At 41.4% G+C, this 19,397-nt stretch overlaps 1 protein-coding gene across 2 annotated transcripts; it reads left to right on the top strand.

Annotated features, from left to right (window-relative positions):
* The first annotated feature begins 1,540 nt into the window (after nucleotides 1-1,540).
* LTV1 (LTV1 ribosome biogenesis factor) lies at nucleotides 1,541-19,159 on the top strand. Of its 2 annotated transcripts, none has more exons than XR_008794136.1 (11): nucleotides 1,541-1,708; nucleotides 3,203-3,334; nucleotides 4,343-4,516; nucleotides 13,295-13,382; nucleotides 14,831-14,972; nucleotides 15,341-15,599; nucleotides 16,529-16,656; nucleotides 17,558-17,694; nucleotides 18,255-18,307; nucleotides 18,505-18,674; nucleotides 18,777-19,159. XR_008794136.1 is itself a non-coding variant. In XM_056126121.1 (11 exons), exons 1-11 carry the CDS (start codon nucleotides 1,706-1,708, stop codon nucleotides 18,885-18,887), a joined length of 1,428 nt encoding a protein of 475 aa, XP_055982096.1. In that variant the 5' UTR covers nucleotides 1,541-1,705; the 3' UTR covers nucleotides 18,888-19,159. The 2 variants fall into 2 exon arrangements, 1 of the variants encoding a protein (XP_055982096.1); XM_056126121.1 differs by having other exon boundaries at nucleotides 18,474-18,674.
* Nucleotides 19,160-19,397: the final 238 nt, after the last annotated feature.

Raw genomic sequence — 19,397 nt, 5'->3', positions numbered from 1 at the left:
TGGATTTGCATCTTGACTTCCTTACTTTTTGCTATGTGCCAATGGAATAAAAGTCACTTCACTTAAAAGGATAATAGGTATACTTCCTCAAGACCTTGTGTAAGAATTTAATGAGTAAATATTTGTAAAGTGCTCTGAACAGTGCAATTACTATTGTCTGTACTATTCTATGCCCTAGGGATGTAAAATTGGCAAGACAAAAATCTTTGCTCTCAATTCAGTTGGTTACTGTAGGCTGGTTCTAAAGACAAATAAAAATAATAATTCAACAATTAGCGTTAATAACTAAAGTAGTATCATCGCAGAATACAGAGAGACCACTTGAGACAGGTTCTTGTTGGTATTTTTGTTGTTGTTTTGGCGGACCACACCCAGTGCTGTCCCTAGCACTGGGCTGGAAGTGTTAAAACCGTGCTTTTGAACGCAGTTCATGAATGATTAGGAAATGAAGATCTGATGAAACCTCTTGCAGCCTGCAACCAAAAAGGCCACAGGATCCTCTGTTGCTAAGGCAACCAACCAGGAAAGGAGAGACTAGGAAACCTCTTGAACCCAGGAGGGGCCACTTTCCTTCCTCTACAACATCTGCATGATAGGCTGAGCGTTACCTAAAGGTGCTTTTGTTTTAAGGAAGGAATAATAATGATACAAAACGCAGAGCATCACTCATTTGTGGAATATAAAATAGCTTAGTATGATTCTAACACCTAAGGACTGGAGAGACAAGGGCCAGGAGGAGTGCTCTGCGGTTTGGAAGCTGGCCTCAAGAGCTGGGGGAGAAGGCAGCTGGGATAGAGAAGAGATCAGTCCATCAATGGTGGTTGGAGGGATTGCTCCTGATGGGAGATGCATGCTGAAAATAGACTAAGGACCAAAAAGGATGGCCTCTCAGTATCTGTACTGCAAACCATAATGCTCCAAAGTATAGAGAGTAAGAAAGAAAGTGCCTGCCAGGGAGGCAGGGGGTGGGACAGGGTGGGGATAAAGGGAGAGATACTGGGGACATCAGTGGTGCAAAATGCACATTGGTGAAGGAATGGGTGATGATTGTATGACTGGAACTAGATCATGAAAGCTGTGTATCTCAGGGTGATTAAAAAAATTTTTTTAAATAACCCCCAAAAAACAACACAGCATTTCTTGGTAGGGTCCTATGTGTCTTTTTCTTTTTCTTTTTCTTTTTCTTTTTCTACATAGGGACCAGGGGTGGTACCACAACTATAGACCCTAAAATGATCACATCTGACCCTTGACAGAGGGCACGTGATAAAGACAAGTTCTTCCCACCCATCCCCCTAAAGAGGTTCACCTGCTTTGGTGATTTCCCCACACTCGGGAACCTCCACCTCCCTCGCCAACAAATCTCCCAGGTGATAAGCCCCGCCCACACGCGGGAGGGCGGGGGGGGGCCAGGGGGAGGAGGAAACAGCCGCTCCGCAGTGGACTTCTCGCGATGGTTGCGGCGGCGTGGCCTCTGCGTCACTTCCGGCCTCGACCCTGCGCGGCTCCGCCGATTGGTTAATTTCCGGAACCGGACGTCCGTGTGGGCTTGCCGGCTTGCACACGTGCGGTGTGGCGGAAGGACGCGTTTGGGGCAGGGGGCTCGCCCGGGAGCAAAGCGGGTCTGGTTCCCCGGGGACGCAGCCAGTCCAGCGGAGCGCGGTGGCCGCCCTGCTCTGCGCGGTGAGCGCCGCGCGGCCGCGGCATGGTGAGTGAGCCTCGCGCTTGGGCCCGGTCTTGCCCGTAGCTACCGCGGCCCTGCCGGTGGGAGAGCGGGGCTGGGGTCGCGGTGCCGGCGGGAGCAGGACCATCACCACTGGGAGCTCGGCTTGTCCGGTGGGGGCGGGTCTCCTCCGGCCACGCCGCCCCGGAGGGTGGTAGCGCCCTGAGACCCGGCTGGCCCAAAGTGTCTCTGGGACACGAGACGCCTGTGCATCCCCAACGCTTCTGGAGTGCAGGGGTGGGGGGGGGGGCGGGAGGTTGGGGAGTTTCCCTTCATCCCGTCCGTTTGTGGCAGGTGACCATCCACCTGTTGTCCCTGGCCACAGGGAACTTCACCCTGCAAGGGCAAGCCTAAAAGGTGGGGTCCAGAGCAGGGGGGCGTGTTCCCAGTGGGATGATGAGCTAATGATGAGCATTATCATTAGTGTATATATGTTAGTATATATTATATATATTAGTACATATATTAGTATATGTAATTAGCTCATCATTAGTGCTCATTAATGCTCGTTAAGATTCAGGACATTTAGAACATGGAAATTGAGTAGCAGGGTAAGAACTTCGACAGGGGTGGTGTACCTCGTTTTTAAGCTTTTGTGACCAGCTTCTCTTCCCCCCCACCCCCTTTTGTAGTTCACTGTATCACTGTTCATCCATTGCCTTGAACAGGCCCCAGTAAGGTCTCCTTCCTCCTAGCCCTGAGATTTTAAAAAGGGCCACATTCAAGGCTCTTTCAGGGTCAGGAAAATGAGACCCATCATTGTTACTGGTTTTGGGCACATTGAATATGCCACGGGGAGTTTGCCAGAACTCTGCCTTGTGGGCAGGATACTTTTTTGTAGTTTATACACGATATTTCCCTGGTCTCCCCTAGAGTTTCTTCTGAGGGATTCCTTTTGTCAGTTTGCATTCAGCCTGTCAGGACCTTCTCCAGACACTGAGTCTAAAGTGTGAATGTCCTCAGTTCATTAGCACATCACTGTATTTTGTTTCTTTTTTTTTTTTTCATTTTGGGTCACACCAGGTGATGCACAGGGCTTACTCCTGGCTCTGCACTCAAGGAGTTACTCCTGACGGTGCTCAGGGGACCGTATGAGATGCTGGGAATTGAACCAAGGTCAGCCGCTGTGGAAGGCAAACACCCTACCCCCTGTGCTATCTCTCCAGCCCCTTGTTTCTTTTTTTTTTTTTAATTTTTTTTTATCTGAGATTCTTTTCTTGATGATTTGGTGGCTAAGAGGGGGAGACTTTGCCTGACTTTTCCCATAGCTGTATCCCCAACACACATAATAAGTCCTGAGAATAAGTGCTAAGAAATGTTCGTTAAAGAAAGGTAAGTATGAATCTTATCGGATATAGTTGATGATAACCTACAAATGTTTGCTTTAAAAAAAAATCCATTGATCCTTTATGTAAGTGATTTACTGTGCGCCCCCCCCTTAATTTTGTTTTAATGGCTTATTCTGATTCTCCTTTGAAGCCTCACAGGAAGAAAAAACCCTTTATAGAAAAGAAGAAAGCTGTCTCTTTTCACCTGGTCCACCGGAGCCAGCGAGATCCTTTAGCAGCAGATGAGACTGCACCTCAGCGGGTTCTGTTACCCACACAGAAAGTAGGTCCAGGACATTTGTAAGTGGACTGGTAGTAGTTTTTCAGTGAATTCTGAAAGACAGATCTGATTCATTTTGTTAGCGTGTTGATTTTTTACATCAGGTATGTTAATTTCGATCTAGATGATAAAGCATCTTTGATATGTTTAAATGAGCAATTCTTGTAGACTGATAGTAAATGGTTACTAAACCACCGGCTGCTGTGCTTACATGTGTTATCGGAGCAGGTAGCCCATGTAAGAGTACAGCCATATGCTGGGTCTCTGTTCCCCAAGATTCTGCCATTTCATAATCACCATCTGTGTTTTGCTTCCTGGTCACTTACCTTCTGAAATGTCGAACATTGGAATTCATGACTTTTGCCAAGAAACCTGATAATTGTTCAGGGCATACCTCCTCAACACAGATAATGTGAAAGGGAGGATTGAGGAGCATTGGCTGTACTTAGCATTTCAGTAAAAACCAGATTGTGGTGTCTGTTGAGTTTGTGTGTGTGTGTGTGTGTGTGTGTGGAAATATAAGAAAATGTACTTAATGTCCAAGCAAGTCCCCTCTAAACACTTAATATAGCGATAAAGCTATGTAGGGGCTGGGAAGATAGTGTAGTGGGCAGGGTACTTGCCTTGTACACAGCTAACCTGGGTTCGATCCATGGCACCCCGTGTACTCCCCTGAGCTCTGCAGAGCCAAGAGTTAGCCCTGAGCACCCCAGGGTGTGGCCGCAAAACAAGCAAACCAAAAATTAATGTTTGTGCATACACTTCTATTCCTTACCTTAATTGTTCAACAGAAATCTCTAGTGGAAGGTGTAACTTTTTAGACTGATTTAATTTCAGTGGCACTGAGTTTAGAAGCTTCGTTTCTGAATTTTAATAAATCCTTTATCTCATTTCTATCAGCCGAAGCATCCATGTTTTACCTGTGTCTTGTTTTGAGAGCTTTGCTCCTTGGGACATCATTATTCCTTACTTGGGGACGGACGCTAATTCTGTTTTGTTCCCATATCCTAGGTAAATGATGAAGATAGGCGAGCAGAACAGAGGAAGTATGGAGTCTTCTTTGATGATGACTACGACTACCTGCAGCACCTGAGGGAACCGTCTGGGCCCTCTGAGCTGATTCCTGCAAGTATCTTGAGTGCATCCAACAGGAAAGATGAAAAAGAAGAAACTTTTGTCATTCCAGTAAGAATCTTGAGCAATTTAAATGTCAATGTGTCAGATGACTAAAGAGCCACTTGCTTGTTTATTTTTTTTAACTCTGGTGTTAGTGTTTTACAAGAGTGACAAGAGTGTCAGTGTCTGTGTAAGGGGTAAAGTGTTACCATATCATGCCTACCACCTAAGTGCCAACATACCTCTCCATTGGGTCCCCTCCCCTCTTCATTCCACCCTTGCCTGCACATCTTGGTACTCTCAGTTGAGGAGCTCAGGATATGCTTTTGTTGAATGTTATCTGCTCCCTTGCTTTGTTTTTTAATATGTCATGTTTGAGTGATACATCCGGTAATTGCCTTTTTTCATTCTTTCTCTAGGATGATCCCTTTCAGTTTTATCCATATTGTAGCAAAAGATTGAATTTCGTCTCCAAGGCTGAAGAGACAGTACAGTATTCAGGGTGCTTGCCTTGCATGCGAGCCAATCTCGGGAGTTCCTTAGGGTTCCCCGAACCCCACCAGGAGTAATCTGTGAGTGCAGATACAGGAGTAAGCCCCCCAAATCAAAAACATCAACAGTGGAAAACTTTCATCTCTTTCAATAATTGAGATGAAATTATTCCATCATGCAGATAAATTGTGTCTTCTCTGTCTACTCGTTTGCTGTTGGTTGCATCTGAAATTTCCAAATATTAATTCTTGTAAATGGCAGTGAACTTAGGTATGCGTGCATCTTTTAAAATCTTGTTGCAGTCTCATGCTTTACAATACCGTTAGTGATAAAGTTTCATGCATCCAAGATTCCAGCACCAAACCCTCCACCGGAGTGTCCTCGCCTCTGCCATGATCCCAGGGTTCCAGTTTCATCTGTGCCTTTTACTTATCCTTTGTAAATCCAGATTTATAGACCAGCTCTCAGGTTCTGTTGCCTTTGGACATGTTACACTCCCTTCTTGTTTCTTCAAGGCCCACATAAGAGAGAGACCATCTGAATCTTCTGGCTTCCCTAGGCATAATAGATAAACTCTAATCCATTTGGCAGATAGACGCTTACGAGGACAGAACTGTTGGATCATATGATAGCTGTTTTTACTGTTTTGGTAGCAGTAAATACTGAAAGTATGAAGAGTTTTTATTTTTAATAAAAGTATTTAAAATATTTTAAATATTTAAAGTAAGAATGCTGTTTTGATGAAAAAAGGAAATAGAGATATTCTTTTCCATAGAAACTGAATCTATTTCCATTCCTACTGCATAGAGTCAGAGCTCTTTTTTCTATGCCCTCCACCAGCACTTGTTATTTCTGGTCTTTCTAGTGCAGACCTTTCTTGGAGGTCACAGGTGTTACCTCACTTCCCTTTTGGTTTGCATTTCCCTGATAATGATGATGAAAATGTTTTGTATAACTGTAGGTTATCTGTGTGTATTCCTTGGTATATCTTCCTTTTTGTTTTTTTTTTTAATGAGTTGGGATCTTCTGTTGAGTTTTGGGATTTCTTTATTTATCTTGTGGTTTAGCCCTTTTGACAAATGTATATTTGGATATTTTCTCCTTTAAAGGGATGCCTTCTCTCTCTCTCTCTCTCTCTCTCTCTCTTATTTTATGAACTTCTCTTGCTATGCAGAAGCTTTTAAGTATGATGCATTCCCATTTTTTATTATTATTTTTTTAATATTTCCATTGTCGATGAAATAAAATCCTCAAGGACCAAAGTTAAACTCCACTGAAACTAGTGTCATGGGATATTTTGACTGTTTTAATGTTTGGCATCTAATGTGAGGAGTAATTTTTATGTATAGTGTAAAGTTTCATGTTTTTTCATATGGATACCCAGTCTCCCTAGCACCATTTGTTGAAATGATTTTCCTTTAATTTTTTTTGCTTTTGGACTGTCCACATACTCGAGGATTTATCAGCTCTAAATTTTTTCATTGCTCCATGTGTCTGCTTTCATTTCAGTATCATACCATATTACTGTAGCTTTGTGTAGTTTACTTATCTATTTTTGGTTTGGGGGCCACACCCAGTGGTGCTCACGCATTACATCTGGCCCTCTTTGGAATTTGTTCCTGGCAGTGCTAGGGAAGTCATGGTGGTGCCGGAGACTGCACCTGGGCCTTCTCGATGTTCTCAGTCTGTTGACCTGTCTTTCTGACCCCCACTTGGTATAGTTTAAAATAAGGGAGCATGATGTCTCTGTTCTTGTAGTTTTTTTCTTGGGGAATTTCTTTGGTTATTTGGGGCTATTCGGAGTCATTTGTGGTCCCCTTAAAAGTTCAGCAATGTTTGTTCTGTTCCTTGATGACTATTAATAGAGATTAAACAGATTCCCTGTGTCGTCTGTGTAGCGCTTTGTAGTGTAGGCAGTCATTCGTGAGCATTGTCTTCTATTTCTTTTAAAACTTAAGAGTTTCAATGTATAAGTCTTTCCCTCTTTTAAGTTGATTCCTTGATACTTAATTGTGTTCAGGAGCCAGGAAGGGCCCACTGCTCACCTGGAGTAGGATTCAGTGCTAGCACCAGAGTATGCAGAGCTCCTTTGGGCTTGCATTACCAGTGCCCCATGTGGATGTGTTTAGGGACCACCAGAGCTACGGCCCTGGGCCATTCAGTGCTGGGCATTGATCCAGTTCCTCTGCATACAAAATAGGAACCTGGGTTTCAATCTCCCTGGTCCCTTAATTTTCTTTCCTTAAAATGTTGTTGGGTAACATGATTTCACTGTCACTGTCACTGTCCTCCTGTTGTTCATCGATTTGCTTGAGCGGGCACCAGTAACGTCTCACAACATATTGTGAGACTTGTTACTGTTTTTGGCCTATTGAATACATCACAGGGAGCTTGCTAACTTTGCCGTGCGGGTGGGATACTCTTGGTAGCTTGCCGGACTCTCCGAGAGAGGCGGAGGAATCGAACCCAGGTTGGCCATGTCAGCCGTAAAGTAAAGTAAAGTAAAGGCCCTCCCATTGATCGTCGATTTGCTCGAGCGGGCCCAGTAACGTCTCCATTGGAGACTTTGTTGTTACTGTGTCTGGCATATCGAATACTCTCGGTAGCTTGCCGGGCTCTCCGAGAGGGGCGGAGGAATCGAACTCGGGTCGGCCATGTTGGCTGCGTGCAAGGCAGACACCCTACCCGTTGTGCTAGCACTCCCCTTGACAAGGATGTCAGCCGTATGCAAGGTAAACACCTTACCCTCTGTACTGTGCTATCGCTCCAACCCATGATTTCAGTTGTGTTAATATTTATGACTTTTGGTGTACAAAGATGCAGTTATACATGGGATTGTATTATTGATTTCTAGTTTTCTTGCATTATAGGAACGAAACAGATGTTTGTGTATTGGTTTAATAGTCTGTCACTTTACTGTGTTTCTAGAACTTTTTAGTGGTGGGGTGATTTTGTTGCTGTTTATTTGAGCTACACCTGGCAGTGCTCAGTGCTTGCTCCCTGCTCTGCACTCAGGGATCACCCCTGCTTGTGTTCAGGGTTGGAGGAAAGCTGCGGGAGGAGTCATAATGGTTTCCACAGATCCATTCTGTATTGGGCATATGCAAGACAAGCGTTTTACCTGCAGTAATATCTTTTCACCCCCCCTTTTAAATTGGGTCTTTAGGGTTGTAAGTGTATCATCTTTACCTGCGAATAGTGATAGTTTTACTGTTAATCCAATTTGCATTTGTTACACTTCTTCCCCCACCCACCCCCCTTTTCTAAGAAAAAAATGGTAGGACTTAAACAGAATTTGTTGTATAATAGTTGAGAGAGTCGCCATCTCGTCTTATTTCTGATCTCAAAGGACAAGCTTTTAGTTTTTCATCTTTGTGTATGCCCTGAGATTGTTGTGTGTATGTGGCCTTGACTGTTGAAGTATGTGCCTTGAGTTGCCATTTTGTTAGGTTCCTTTTAAAAAAAATCATAAGTGGATACTGAATCTTATCCAAAGCTTTTCCTGCACTTATTTGATCATGACACTTTTGTTGTTGTTGTTGTTATGTGGTATATCAAATGATTGGCAGATATTTCATCCTGGGAAGAAATCCCACTTGGTCAAGATTTATGTTCCTTTAATGTTGTGATTGAGTGATAGCACAGCGGTAGGGCATTTGCCTTGTGCGCAGTCAGCCTGGCTCAGCCGGGTTCGATTCCTCCGCCCCTCTCGGAGAACCCGACAAGCTACCGAGAGCCCGACAAGCACGGCAAAGCCTGGCAAGCTACCTATGACGTATTTGCCAAACACGGTAACAACAAGTCTCAAAATGGAGACTTTACTGGGCCCGCTCGAGCAAATCGATGAACAACGGGAGGACAGTGACAGTGAATGTTGGGACTGTTTGCATTTATGTTCACTAGTGAATTGGTATGTAGTTTTCCTTTGTGTGCGTGTCCCTGTCTTTAGTATCAGAGTTTAGTATAATCATTAAAAGTGATTAGAGGCATATCATCTTTAAACTTTAGTATGATCATTAGAAGTGACTAGAATTGCCTTTTCAACTGCGGGGAAGAATGTAAGAAGGGTAGGTGGTAAGTCATCTTTGAAGGATCAACGGCTGCATTTTAGAAACTAGATACTTGGGCAAGAATTGGTGCAGTGTGAAAAGCAAAAAAGGTAGGACATGTTCTCTCTTAAGATTGTGTACATGCACAGATTACCACTCAGGTGGACTGCACATCCTATTTTGTGGTGGAAGGTGTCAAACGGCCTTTAAAAGAGTTAGAAATTTTTAATAGATACATATTATCATGTTAGTTAGCACTTTTCAACAGAAGAAAAGCAACTAAAGTTTTGTATGTTAATTGCTTCAGTGTCATAAACTATAAGACAGAACTTTTTTTTTTTAATTTTATTGAATCACCATGAGATAGTTACAAACTTTCATGTTTGGGTTATGGCCACACAGTGATCAAACACCTATCCCTCCACCAGTACACATTCCCCACCACCAATATCCCCAGTATATCCACCCTTTCCCACCCTCCCCCTGCCTCCATGGCAGACAACATTCCCCATACTCTATCTCTACTTTGGGGCATTATGGTTTGCAATACAGACACCGAGAGGTCATCATGTTTGGTCCATTATCTACTTTCAGCACACATCTCCCATCCCGACTGATTCCTCCAGTCATCATTTTCTTAGTGATCCCTTCTCTGTTCCAGCTGCCTTCTCCCCTCCGCTCATGAGGCAGGCTTCCAGCTATGGAGCAATCCTCCTGGCCTTAGTATCTACTGTCCTTGGGGATCAGCCTCATGTTAAGACAGAACTCATTTTTTAAGGAATGTTCAGATCTTTAATACTTGTAAAAGCAGATCAGTTATAAAATAGTAAAGAAGCCTTAGATTGAATAAAGGTCCTGTTGCTCTTCTCAACAAAAATGCAGTATACTTTAAGTATAAAGAGCACATATTTATATGAAAAAATCATGCTGCTAATTGAAACTCTACCCATTCCCATTTTTATAAAGGATGCTTATGTGCTTGCCTTTGTTATTTTTTATTCAGTGTTAGTATAGAGTTGATTTCCCTGTGAATTTTGCATACACCCGTGCTTGTGTATGTAAAGATGTATGAAAAGATGTCAGTTTCTCCTGCTTCTCATTCTCCTAGTCTTGGTCTAGGCATTCTTTTCCTTGGGGAAGATGCGATCACAGCTCCTGCAGTTCATAGCTTACTGCTTAAGGAGACTCAGAAGGGTCAGTAACCGGAGCTACTACTGCCATCTTTTTCATGATAAAGTCTCACAATCTTAATTTGTTTGGGGACTACACCCAGTGGTGTTCAGATCTTACTCCAGGCTTCTCTCTGAGATCGCTCCTTGCCAGATGGGGGACCGTTGGGTGCTGGGGATTGAACCTAGGTTGGCCACATGCAAGGCAAGTTCTTTATCATTATACTGACTGTACTATCTCTTCAACCCCCTAAAGTCCTACATTCTTTTTTTCCCATTATTTGTTTATATATGTGTATGTAGTTATTGAATACCACACATTATTCTGATTGAATTATATTATACAGTACACAACTAGCTTTGAATCCTTAATTCATTCTGAGAACTTTATGGTGTTTATAGAGATGAATGAATTGTATTTAAAAACAAACATGCTTTTGTTTTTCTGTTGTGGAATGCAAAAACATGGTTGAGACCCATGTGCTATGTAGACTTACAAAGTAATTTGTAAGGAACCACCGGAATCGAGTGGACCAAAAATATTGAAGAAATTCCCCAAAGGAAAGTAAGCAGTACAGAAATTCATAATGTGCGAACAGCTCTGATTTTCACACACAGAAAAGAGGTGCTGCCATCATTGAAAATGGAACAGGGCAAACTAGTTTGGAGTGATTACATAATCATTCTGTTGAGTGATTACCACTGAGTGATTATTGAGACTATTCCTTTTGAGTAGTCTCATTCTCCATTACAAATAAAAATCACACCCTTTAAAAAAATACCACTTTAAATCCTGATTGTGTATATGATTTTTATGTAAATTAGAAGATTATTTCCAAAGGTACATTCACCTAACAGAGTTCAGTCCTTCCTTGTTTTTTTAAGCCTCGGATTCCAAAAATAACCTCAGAACAGCTTTTCGAAGGAAAAAAAATCACATAAACATTTTACACAATTTAAATGATTGTATTATCAAGAATAGTAAATTGAATATTTTATATGAGTAAATTATATATTATGTGATTTATATATCACTGAAGCTGGTTTTTGTTGGTTTATTTGTAATAGGTTTTTTCGTTTGGTTGGTTGGTTAGTTTTGGTTTTGATTTTGGTTTTTGGCCCACCCAGCTGTGTTCAGGGCTTACTCCTGTCTCTACCTACACTCAGGGACCACTCCTGGCAGACTCACACTGTTTTTAAAAAAGGATCTGAGTGGTCGTACCCAAACCTATCTCATCCCCATCACTGCATGATACCTTTGAGAGTGTTCCCTTGGGGGCCACCGAGCAGTGCCGTGGTACTTCCTTGTGAAAATGAGCATTGAGCTCTCCTGCCCGGTTGGTTGAGTACTGCAGGTATATCCCTGCTGACCTTCTGAGCTGCCCTTGTTTGGGAGACATTTCCCCAAACCCCAACTATCCCCAAAAAAGACTTCATAGTAATAAATCTAGTCTTTGCCCATTCAGAATCTAGTCTCTGTTCACACCAGTGAAATTTACTTGGAAGCAGTTGACAGCTTGCTCTGGTTACACCACTATGTGCAGCCTTCACATATGCCCTCTGAGCTAAGGTATATCCTAGCTTGGTGACTGCACTGGAATTGAGGTGTGTGGTGAGGTCCGGGGAGATATGTCACATGAGCTAGTGACCCTCACATTATCATTTGATGAGAAGAGGAAATGAAAGCGTAAGAACCAGTCAGAAAATAAACGCTAATAAATGTGGAAGGAGCTTCTTAGTTTTTAAAAACAAGGCCAATTCATTCAAAGGAAAATTTTGAGACAGTGATCAAGAAGGACTTACTTCATGGAGGGAGGAACCGAAGGGTGGGCTCTTTTGAAGAGATAATAAGGAGCATTCCAGTTAGAAGCAGCATATAAGTTAATATTGTAGACTACTGTATTTGATCCAAGTGTGCTCTATCAGTTACCTTCAGTTATTCTATGACATAAGGAGTTGGATTTAGTCTGCACAGAGGTTATATTTTTTGTTAGTGTAAGAAGTTTGATTATATGGAATAGACCTTAATTTTACAGAGCATCGAAAGTAGTGAAAAATCAAGAGCTTAGGAAGTCATTGTAAAATATTACTTGGGATTACTAAAATATTAGAAGGAGTCTTATCTGACAGGGATAGGAATATTGGATTAGGTTTAAGCAATAGTTGCAGTAATCGAGTCCCAGTTGAACATGAGTAAGAGGATGCCCAAAAGATTGGTGTTTTGAAATCTCTGTATATAAGAGTTAAAAGGCATCTAAGGATAGAGATTAATGATTTATGATCGCCCTAGGATTTAAGACAGCCAGTTCAGAGCAAAACTGAGCTGTGCTGTTATTCAAGATTGGAACATTATCACAGCTCTGAAAGGGAAAAGATTAAATTTGTTTTGAAAATTGGAAGTGGAGTTAGCATATGTGATTCCGAGAACCCTACTCAACCAGTTTCAAACAGGCATGCCATTTAACCCCTGTTCACTTGTTTCACTAAAATATGCTGATACATCATGAGGATTAAAGGGAATAAAATGCTGGAGAAAGCGTTAGGAAGAATTGAAGGGCAGTTGAGTTTAAGATGACAAAGGAATACACATCTCTTTAAAATGTGTCACTGGAACACAAGTGAGAGAATGTGAAATGTAGTTGTCTTAGTTTCCCAGGACTGCCATAACCAATCACTACATTGTGGCTTAAAACAACAGAAAATTACTCTTTCACAGGTCTGCAAGCCATAATTTTGAAATCAAGGTTTGGCTGACTTGGTTGCTTCTTGGGGGCTCATAGGGGAGATGTGTCCCAGGCCTGTTTCCCAGCTCCTAGTGGTTGCCAGCAGTTCTTGGTGTTCTTGGCTTGTCATTGTGTTGCTTCAGGCTCCTATCCTTGCAGATGTTCTCCCGTGTGTCTCTCTGTCTTCACATGAACTTCGTAGAAGGACACCCCAATGTTTGGATTAAAGCCCACGGTCCAGTATAACCTCATCTTGAGTAACTGCATCTGCAAGGAGCTTCCTTCTGAATAGTCTCATGCTGGATTTCTGGGGGAACATGAATTGGAGGGGAGAGGGGATGCTTTTCAACTCAATATAATAATTCAGAATATTTCTAACATAAACCTAATCCTCTGGTAATTTTCTTTTTCAAGAGCACTGGAATTAAGTTGCCTTCATCAGTTTTTGCATCAGAGTTTGAGGAAGACGTTGGATTATTAAATAAAGCTGCTCCTATTTCAGGTGTGTTTTAAGTTTTTTGGTCAATAGAGCTGTTTCACAAAAAGAAACAAAGTAATGAGGAATAGTTAGTAAGGGAATGAAACAGTTGAGATTAGATTAGAGAGTGTTAGGAAGGGCTAAGTGTTAACTGCATTCTTTTCTCTTAGTTTCATCAAAATGTTCAGTATTCGGAAGGGAAAGGGAGCAGTTTTTTTGTGTATCTAGTTAGAATTTTGAAAATTTCATCTAACCTCTTAGAAAATGATGGACTGGATAGTGCAGAACAAGGCAATCCATGACTTCCGAGGATATTTCCATCAATTTCCAAAAGTAGGCAATGAATGAAAAATTATGGAAATAGTACAAATGAATAACACTGGTAGACCCTGAAGCCATCCTTGGGGAGTTGTATAAGGCCCCATCTTCAGCCTAGGACATGACTTCAAGGTTGGTTATTTTAGACAGGTAGATTAAAGAGGCCTGACTGAGAGGAGTGGATATTCCAGAAGAAGAGAAAAAAAGCAAGAGCACATGGGAAAGTGCTCACATTTTACCGTTTCTGAACAGAATGTAAAAATTAATCCAGAATGGGTAAAGACTAAGCAGTGGCGATCCAGGGGAGAATGTTGTAGCAATGTCAATTTACAAGTTTGAACTTGAACCTTTTTTCCTGGGCTCTGTATGTTGTTTTGGGGCCACACCTAGTGGTACTTAGGACTTATTCCTGCCTCTGCACTCAGGGATCATTCCTGGCAGTGCTTGGAAAATCATAATTGATGCCAGGCATCAAACCCGGACCGGAAATGTGCATGGTCAGAGCCCTACCCTCCACTAGCATTCTTGCCCTGGAATCTGTATTTTTATGTAGATGACCAAAACTGAAAAAATAGAGTAGGATTTATTAAGATACCCTATTCTTAAATAGTTTACAGGCTGGAGAGATAGTAGAGTGGGTTGGGCACCTGCCCTGAATGTGGCAGATCCCTGGGTTTGACCCCTCGCAATTTCGTATTGTCCCCCAAGCCCTTCCTGAAGTGTTCCCTCAGCTCAGAACCAGTAGTAAGCCCTGAGCACCTCCGGATATGGAAAACAAAGTTTAACAGGAGCAAATACTAAATTTGAGTTAATTCTAACTGGTGAGACTTATTGTTAACAGATGAATTTAAAGCCCACTTGCTTTCTGAAGGTGAAGACTTTCAGTTTTGCTACATATACATAGTAATTATAGATCTGTGAAAGTGGATTTTTACCAGTGATTATTGAAGGAAGAGGTATTTTTTTATTTCCTTTTTGTTTTGAAATTATTTGTGTCTTTTTCACACTAGACTGGCCTTTACATTCATAGTAAGGATTCCTTTATTCTCAATACATTGGTAGAATGGCATATAATAGAAACTCAGATTATGTTAGTTACACGAAGAAATAATGTTTTCTTGGGAATTACAGCTCAGTTTTTGTTTGCTTTCCAGGCCCTCGATTGGATTTTGATCCTGACATTGTTGCAGCTCTCGATGATGATTTTGATTTTGATAATCCAGAGAATCTGCTTGAAGATGACTTTATTCTTCAAGCCAATAAGCCAACAGATGACGAAGAAGGCGTGAACCTACCGTATGTGTGGTTTGTTTGAAAGCAGGCGTAACCTGACTGTTCCCTTCTTTAGTCCAGTGGACAACGTAGAATGTTAGAGTAGAAAGAGAACTTCCTGAGCATTTAGCAGGAGACCTCTGTGCGTGCATTAGAGCAGAAAATGTGGACCTCTAAGTCCGTCCGAAACCATCAGTAGGTGGGGCTAAAGTCCAAGTAGCCTGACTGCTAGTTCATTACTTTTCCAACCATAGCAGATGCGTCCATCCGCGCAGCTGTTCCTGCCTAAACAAGAATCCTCCCTGAAGTGCCCTCAAATTTTACTTGTATAAAGTCATTTGGTCCTGTTGCTTTTCAAGTTGTTTTGACAGTTCCTTTGACCCTGGCTTTAGGAAAGCTGAAACTGAAGATAGCAGCAATGAGTGGGAAGATGTGGATGATGAGAAGGGAAGTAGCGGCAATGAGGATGATGACTCTGCAGGCCCGTTATCAGATGAGGACTCATCAGCCCCTGGAACACCACTTGGGGATCGAGAAAATCACTTTTTCTGGGAAGAGGAAACAAAAAGTCGCTTTACTGAGTATTCTATAACATCCTCAGTCATGAGGAGAAATGAACAGTTGACTCTGCATGATGAGAGATTTGAGAAGGTAAAAGTCCCTAGTCAAGGGCCTTTTAAATGTTAATTTCTAATCTTATATGACCTTAGAACCAGAAAGGAAAACTACTAGGGATTAGAAACAGCCCTCTATCTTTTCGTTAAGACAGACTAAAACCACCCTAGCTATAATTTTTGGAAATACTAGCTCAGAAGATGGCTGATCAGAACTTTGTCTTAGAATTCTAACATTTTGATTCTGAATTTCTCTGACCACAATCACCAGGATTAAGCATTGGCGGGATTATGAACAAAATTCCACTCCTTTCTGGAATTCTATTTTTGTGTGTGTGTGTGTTTTTCTCAATCATATCCCAAGACCAAAAGTGGCATATAGCACATGCTAGGAGTTTGAACTGCTGACAAATGGGGGCATATGTGCCCTTATACTTTTACTTGAAACTAAGAGAAGTGTCCTAATTTTGCTGTGTATTTACTAAGTACAAGTTTCCCTCTTTAAGATAAAGGTAAACTGTTACTACAGATGATGCCACTTAAATTACATCACCCCTTTCTCAAAGCCAGTGCTAATGGTATTTGAATAATACAGCTAAATAAGAACAGAATTTGTACATTGACAGACTGTTTATAGTTACATGATACTTTTAGCTTGCACAATCTGTGATGTTGAAATTATCTATAAAATTTCCAAAGTGAAGAGTTCTGCTTAACATTTTATTCTCCGGACTGAAGAGAATACCATCCTTTTGTTTCCATATTAATCTTAACTCTATTTTGAGATTTAAGGTTCTGGGTAGAATGTCTTCCAAACATATTGTTGTGTTAAATTCCTGCTAATATTTTAATGCTAGATGTGATCTCAGTAATTAAATGTTGGGGAGAAATAATATAAAAAAATGCCACTCAAATGCCAGAATTTTAATGAAATGCATTCATTTCTCATGTCTCTTCTCTCTTAAGTTTTATGAGCAATATGATGATGATGAAATTGGAGCGCTGGACAATGCTGAACTAGAAGGTTCCATTCAAGTAGACAGCCATCGCTTAGAGGAAGTCTTGAATGACTATTATAAAGAGAAGGCAGAGAAGTATGGTGACTTCCTTTTTCAAGTAACTTTCCTCATTCTCAATTAAGTTGTATAGTTGTGTGGCTGAATCTAGAAGATCGCCCAGTCGGCATCAGTATTACTGCACTTTTTCCGCAGCCCTTGGCTTAAATCTTGGTAGTGGGTTCTGAAGCTGTAAGGGCAGGAGGTAAAAACATCCTGAGGGTCCTTTTCTCTATGGCGTTAACCTATGGCCTGAGAGATTAGTGGCATTTGTGCAGTGTGAGGTCATAGTCCACTTGGAGAATCAGCTAGTGCTTTTAGCCTCTTTGACAGTTATTCTGACTTCTACGTGCAGTCGGAAGTAATCACTCTTTGTCTTTCTGAAAGGTCAGGTGTTCTTAGAAGAAGGTAGATATGATGTATTGAAAGATGGGAATTTCTCTCTCTCTAGCCTCATATAACTAACCAGCCGAATGTTCAGGAATCAACATCGCCGTCAAGGTTGTTTCTTTGAGAGGAGAGAATGTAACAGTATTTACATAGGCTCAAAAAATATCTGGTTTCTTGATTAGGAGCTTGTGCAGATCCTGCAGCAGGACGGGGACTGTGTATATGGAATGAATATTTGGAATACTTTGAAGAGTTGCGCCAAAGCTCTTTAAGACTTTTTTAAAAAGTCCATGTCTTAGGAAAGCTGTCATCTTGTTTAAAGTATTCTAACTTTGCAAAGACACAGCGCTCTCTTGTCAGCTGACTGTATGTCCAGAACTTGATAGAAAGGCAAAGCTGGGTAGAGCTTTTATTATTATTATTTTTTTTAAAGAAATGACAGATGAGATCCATAAGTATGTTTTTTCAAAATGCTGTGATTTTCACAATATAATAATGGGTGGTTTTTCTCTCCTTCCTCCATCTTCATTTGTGAAAATTCAACCACAAGTTGCGTAAAATTAAATACTCTTGAACCCTTTGAGGATCAGGAGCTGCCAATGAATGAAGTTGATGGGTCTGAGGAAGAGACTGTTACTGTGATTCTTGAAGAAGCCAAAGAGAAGTGGGACTGTGAATCCATCTGTAGTAAGTATCTTGGTGTCTATACCATTAAGAGTATGATTATAGGGACTGGGGTGGTAGATAGGGCTCACGGGCACGCGACTTGTATGCACAGTGCTCGAATCCAGTGCCCAGCATCACCTAGCCCCCTGAGCACCGCCATGTGTCCGGGTAGCTCTCGCACAATTGGCCCTGAGCACTGCCTTGTCGCAGGGCCTAGCATTGAACCATCCCACGCAGATGGCTGAGTGTCACTGGGAGTTGCCCCTAGGCCCCTGAGCACTACTTGGGAGCCTCCCTGTCCCCCATTTCCTCCCTCCTCCCCTCCCCCCCCACCAATCCCCCAAAGGATGATAGTGTGTTTTGAGTATTTCCTCTATTTGAAAAATAAATTTGTGGAAATCACATAGGAAAAAATTAATACTCCTATTACCTAGTCATAAATAATTTTAAAACCTTGTAAGAGAAACTCAAGTGTTCCTTGGAACTGTGAAAACGCCAGGGTTAGGAAAGTAGTAGGAACTGGATAATCTGTTTTGATAAAATAACTGCATACTTAGAAATACTTAAACTTTATTTTTTAGGTACCTACTCAAATTTATATAATCATCCACAGCTTATCAAATACGAACCAAAGGTAAGTCCTTGGGACACAAAAATTAAAGGTGGAGCATATGTGCTATTTTCTCATGGTACCCTATGTTATGGTTTGCAGTGCCGAAAAACAGCAACAATGTTTGTAGCTTTTTTCAAAACAGGAATTGAAAGTAACACTTGTGTCATTTTTTTTTTTTATCTTTTAGCCTAAACAAATTCGATTATCTTCTAAAACAGGAATACCTCTCAATGTCTTACCCAAGAAAGGACTCACAGCGAAACAGGTTGAACGAATGCAGATGATTAATGACAGTGATCTGCCTAAAGTATCAACCCAGCCACGTTCGAAAAACGAAAGCAAAGAAGATAAAAAGGCAAGAAAGCAAGCTATCAAAGAAGAGCGCAAGGTACAGTAGTTCCCTCAACCGTGAGTTACATAAGGGTCTTTTGTATAACTAATCTCCATCAGTTTGATGACTTAAGTAACAAAAACATTTGTTGTTGTATAGGAACGAAGAGTGGAGAAGAAAGCTAACAAGTTAGCCTTCAAACTGGAGAAAAGTAGGCAGGAAAAGGAATTGCTCAACTTGAAGAAAAATGTTGAGGGTCTAAAGTTATGACATTGGGACATTTCGGGTAAGCATATGGCCCGTTAGGAACTCATATCTTCAGTGACGAATGAGGAGCCTCAGAACCACAAAAATAACCTGCTGTTTGTACCAGCAGACACGGAAAACAGTACAAGATTTGTATTTTTATCAGGAATCTCTTTTCTGCTTTCTTGAAAATATTGTAATATTTTAAAATGTACTATAAGCTTATGTTTGAAGTCATGACTTCATGAATGTGAAATGTTTGGATAAAGTAAAGGAAAATAACTTCATCGCTTAAATTGAATTGGCGTGTCTTTTCTTCCTATCATTGTCCCAGTTGTCTCTGCAGATGTTCTCGGATATTTCTTTGAAACCTCTCCACTCCTTTGTAGGAGTGAAATGGTTTAATTTGCTGGAGGTAAAGAAGTGGTATAGTTAGTACTCAGTTTTGAGGTGCTGAGTGAGAAGAGATTTCCTGAGACGTTTTCACTTTCTTAGAGTAAATTTTCCCAGCAGCTGTGCACAAAGGACAATTTT

Source organism: Sorex fumeus, unplaced genomic scaffold (genome assembly GCF_029834395.1).
Source record: "Sorex fumeus unplaced genomic scaffold, SorFum_2.1 ptg000061l, whole genome shotgun sequence".
NCBI lineage: Eukaryota > Metazoa > Chordata > Mammalia > Eulipotyphla > Soricidae > Sorex > Sorex fumeus.
The sequence above is the reverse complement of the archived record's forward strand: the minus strand, read 5'-3'. Positions and strand labels throughout refer to the sequence as shown.